The sequence below is a fragment of the Hyposmocoma kahamanoa genome, unplaced genomic scaffold (assembly GCF_003589595.1).
Source record: "Hyposmocoma kahamanoa isolate Upper Pololo Valley unplaced genomic scaffold, ASM358959v1 64, whole genome shotgun sequence".
NCBI classification, from domain to species: Eukaryota; Metazoa; Arthropoda; class Insecta; order Lepidoptera; family Cosmopterigidae; genus Hyposmocoma; species Hyposmocoma kahamanoa.
The window spans coordinates 18,325,741-18,330,414 of record NW_020653852.1 but is presented as its reverse complement, the minus strand read 5'-3'; the positions used below and the strand labels follow the sequence as shown (position 1 = coordinate 18,330,414).

General features: G+C 36.3%; 1 protein-coding gene across 1 annotated transcript; it reads right to left on the bottom strand.

Moving 5' to 3' along the window:
• Positions 1-903: 903 nt before the first annotated feature.
• Positions 904-4,384, bottom strand: LOC113231132. The gene is made up of 3 exons (XM_026465320.1): positions 4,190-4,384; positions 2,566-2,798; positions 904-1,329 (listed from the first exon to the last, which is right to left on the bottom strand). The coding sequence occupies exons 1-3, from the start codon at positions 4,211-4,213 to the stop codon at positions 942-944; spliced, it is 645 nt and encodes a 214-aa protein (XP_026321105.1). The 5' UTR covers positions 4,214-4,384; the 3' UTR covers positions 904-941.
• Between the last annotated feature and the right edge of the window lie 290 nt (positions 4,385-4,674).

The window sequence follows — 4,674 nt, the reverse complement described above, 5'->3', positions numbered from 1 at the left end:
ATATATCAAATATGACGCTACTCAAACGCTCTACTGCCTTCTGATTGGTTTAAATACAACCGGTAGGTACTTGGTCAATCTTCTTCACAAAAAACCTGAGAAGTAGAATATTTTCTCGGCTTTTTGTTTTGTAACGTTTGTTTGGCTTTCTTTTGAGTTTGTTGTCGTGGATTATTAACAAACAAACTACAAATATTGGTTGTTTCATTCTTTTAATTTACTCGTAGAAAAAGTATTATATGTAATCATTACAGTCATCATTACAATCAGTCTTAAAATTTCGTATCTATTACTGAGGAGGCTCTTCTTTCTTCATTATGCAACGATTACATAAAATATTATTGAAAGCAGTATTACCCATTTCAGAAAATAAAATATTATATTTACAATATTTAAAGTACTCGCCCCCCAGTGTCACATAGCCGTGGAACACCGTGTGCAGTCTCAAATTATCTTCTACATATTGTTTGTAAATTAATTCCGTACCTGAGAAGCATTACACTGTAAGTGCTATTTTTGTAATTTTACAGGGGACGAAACGCAGTATATACCCACGCCAGCACATCAAGCTACGTATTTATAGTATATTGACGTATCTTGTTCCGTTGCACTGGAGGCGATTTTAGAACAAAAATGTGTAGTCTGGTGTGCCGTTGTCCGTACAACCGTGGCGTAAGTATTGCTCTAAGACGGGAGTCGGACGATGAGGCGCGAGTTTTCAAATCAAGCCATAGATTAATAAGAAATCCAACACGTGTTTTTACAAATAAAATGTCCTATTTACAATATTTAAAGTACTCCCCCTTCGTGTCACATAACCGTGGAACAACGTGTAAAGTCTTAAATTATCTTCTGCATATTGTTTGTAAATTAATTTATTGTCGTTACCACAATGTTCAAATTCTTCAATTTTTTACATTTTCTTACTTATCTACTTAGTTCTATTGTATATGCACTGAAGCAACCTCACCACATTTTTTAAACCCAAACTTCTCATGCATCTTACAAGCAGGTACGTTTTTCTTAATACAATAAGAGTTAATATGTCTTCCTTCTTTTAAAAGAATATTGCACAACATTTTCAAAAACATACATCCGTAGCCCTTCCTTCTATGGTCTTCTAGAGTATACAAATGTCCTAAAGCCCCAGTCTCTTTAATAAAACCGAAAGAGATCAATGCCTGGTCCTTAAATAGGCCATAACCAGATTGAGCCTGAATGAGAAGGTCAAAATAGAATGTTGATCCAGGATACCGATGTGGCCATGTTGAATCCACGATCTCGATGTGTTTCTGAGATAGTTGTTGAAACGTGAAGCCTTGTGGTAAACTGAAAGTAGTAAAAAAAACTGGGATTTAGAACACGTATTGTCCACAGATTGTATAAAAGCACAAAATTGACGTTGGATTGTTTTGCATGCACATTCTACAACTATCGAAAATGAGTTCGGATTCAGACGATACAAATTTAACGTCAGCTCCCGAGGTGCAACTGAGCCCGTGACTGAGTGCCAGTCAAACTTAATAATTTTTGACGAGTAACAATACTCACAAACGTCAAAAATTGTGCTTACTTTTTAGAGCTAAGCCAAAATCATGGTACCACGATTTCGTTTAACCAAGGTAAACGACTCTTTTATGGGGAACTGTATACGTTTTTACAATAAGGTTCCGGAGCATATATTAAGATTATCATTTCCTAAGTTTAAAAACTACATTAAAAATATTTTGATTGAAAAGTCATATTACAAAATTGAAGACTACGTTTTAGATAAAGATGTATGGAAAGACGACACGGCTCCAGAATCCACACAAATTTGATTCAAAGTGTATTCCATAGCATTTAATTTTATTTGAAAAGAGCAATCCCTAGAGTTTCTTGCTCGCTCTTCTCAGGGAAGTCAGCGTAGTGAACGAGCAGTAGCTTAATGTAATGTAAATGTGACGTTATCAAGTGTAAATTTATTTTACCTATGGAATAAATTATCTTTGACTTCGATTTTGAGTTTTGTATTGTGAATCCACCTTTACACTGGTGATTCCAACGAGCCTTTCATTATTATGCGAATGTGTGCATGAACACGACGGTCACGCTCACATACAAGCCGCGCTGTTATTTTATACGGAGTTACCACACTTCCCTTATTTCGTATTTTGTTACTTTTGGGATTTTTGTGGTATTCCATGAACTGTACCGATTTGTATAGTATCTAATTGTTTTCTGTTTATGAACGCCGCCAAGTACAGAGGTCAGCACATAAAGCTACATACCGATGGAGCTTGTTCCGTTGCACTGAATGCGATATACGAACAGAAATGTATAGTTTGTTACGCTGTTGACTGTATTTTTTTATATCAAGTGCAGGCACCAAGTAGAAGTACGCCTGGTTGTAAGTGACACGCCTACCCATAACAGTTGCAGAGTCACTGGGAGCTTTAACCACAAAGACCTGTCCTGACAGAGGCAGTCACCCTGAGATGTACAGTTGACTAGTCCCATGTCCTTTGTAGTCTCAAAATATTCCAAAAAATTGCGTGAACAGAATTAAATAATTAATTTGCTTACTCAACATCAAAAAGTGGTGTGCGTCGATCCAAGAGATAAAAAATCAACGGACTTATTTTCGTTATTTCCTTGCCAATGTCTTTGACGACTCTCTGAATGCATTCTACGACATGAAATGGAGGGAACAGTATACAAAGTTTTCTATCCCAATTTATATGTATAGTATTCTTTAAGGCTTCTTCCAGTTTGCTTGTGTCATCGCTCGGACATTCTATGTGGAGTTCATATATTGCCTGGGAATCAAAGAAAAACGATATGTAATTAGATTACTTTCTTTGTGTCCAAAGTCACATTCCTGATTAAAACGTTTACACGAAAATGTATAGTTTAATAAAATGTGGTGAAATAGGAAAGTTAGTTTTAATAATAATTGTAATTTCCCGATTTTCCACTTAAATATATATTATACAGGCTGATAAAAAAAACTGTCCATTTTTTCCCTGTGCATAGGATTCAGTAATAGAACACATTAGTGAAATAAGACAAAAGAAAATTTCCCCATTTTTTTATATTATTATTTCCCAATTTTTTTATATTAATAATTCCCAATATTTCTAGCGCGTGGTTACCTTAAAATTGAGGATCGGCGCCAAGTTGTCTAGATGCCTAGACGTCAGCCCGTCGCGCCGCGCGACGACAGACCTGCGCTAACGCATCGCGCGTTAGTTTAGTAATTTGTTGTGTGTCAAATACATAAACTCGCGCGCTGACTCCGCCCCCAGACCGTTCTTGTTGCTATAGCAACGGCATCTGTTAATCGTCAGGTGTCAATATTGTTCACAATTTTTCGGAAAGCTTTGAGACGTCATAACTTATTTATTTGCTAAGTATTTGAAAAAAAAACCGAATATGTATTTTTTATTTCCATTATACAGTATGCTCCTTTAAAATGCTCAGTGGTTTTTTTTATCACCCTGTATTATTTTTTTACGGTACGTAAAATAATAATAATACGCTTGGCGGTAACCTAGAGGCCTGTACATACAAGTTGCAGTGCCACTCAGAGCTTTTAACCCAAAGATCTTAGAGGCACTGTCACTGCGACTGTCACCCCGATGTATAGTTGATATATAAATAGTTGACAAGTCCCATATTCCTGCAATTCCACCAGCACCTTCGAAACCGAAACGCAGTAACGCTCACATTACTGCTTGACGGTAGAAACAGGTAAGGCAGTGCTTTCCTGGAGGAGCTCTTTCACAAGGAACTCAAGTGCTACTAAAACTAATTACGAACTACTTACACCAATTATGTAGTGTCTACTTAAGAGATTACGAGTAGGGATTTCATTTACCATGAGTCATTAAATGCATTAACAAATAGATCTCATTTATACACTTATCCGTTTTCGAATGAACCCTTCGGGGACTTTTGCGCATAATCTAAAATGCTCAACAAGCAAATTCTTAAGTGATGAATTTCTTTACAATTTTTCTCATAATTAGCACATGGAAAAGTAGGACGACAGCAGCGCCATCGTGTTTCACGAGACGTAACTACCATGTTAGCTCAAATGCTGAGTTAGTTCAAACTGTCATCACTAGGTATCGCTTCGTAACGCGTTCATATTTACATGAAACTAGAGTACTTTGTTTACATCTGTAATTAATGGATTAACACTCACCTGGTCGTTTAAAACAGCAATCATCCCATTCTTCGCTTCATTATAAGGACAAAAAACTTTAAATCCGTAGTCAATGCCCTGTTCCAACCATTTTTTCTGCGTTTGCAAACAATTGAACCCTGTAACTCCGCGAGGATAATCTTTTTCAAACTCATTTTGAAGTTCGTTCCACTTGTCCGATTTTATTAATTTTAATGGATCTTGTTCCATATTATATTTTGTTTTCCTTATATATGTTTATAACGACGTCTGTTTACAACGACAGTAGCACCTAACCTAAATGTATTGAGTGATTGTATGAAAAGCACGACGCAGTTGTCCCTTTCTTTCTTTTGATGACTAATTGGTAATTCTCCTTACGCTAAGTTCATCTACCTACGTAGAGGACAAAGGCCCGCCCACAGTTCAACCGTTTGTCGCACTCCTAATAACATGAACTTTAACAACAAAAATATTTCATATTAATTGGTGAAATATTTTGTGTT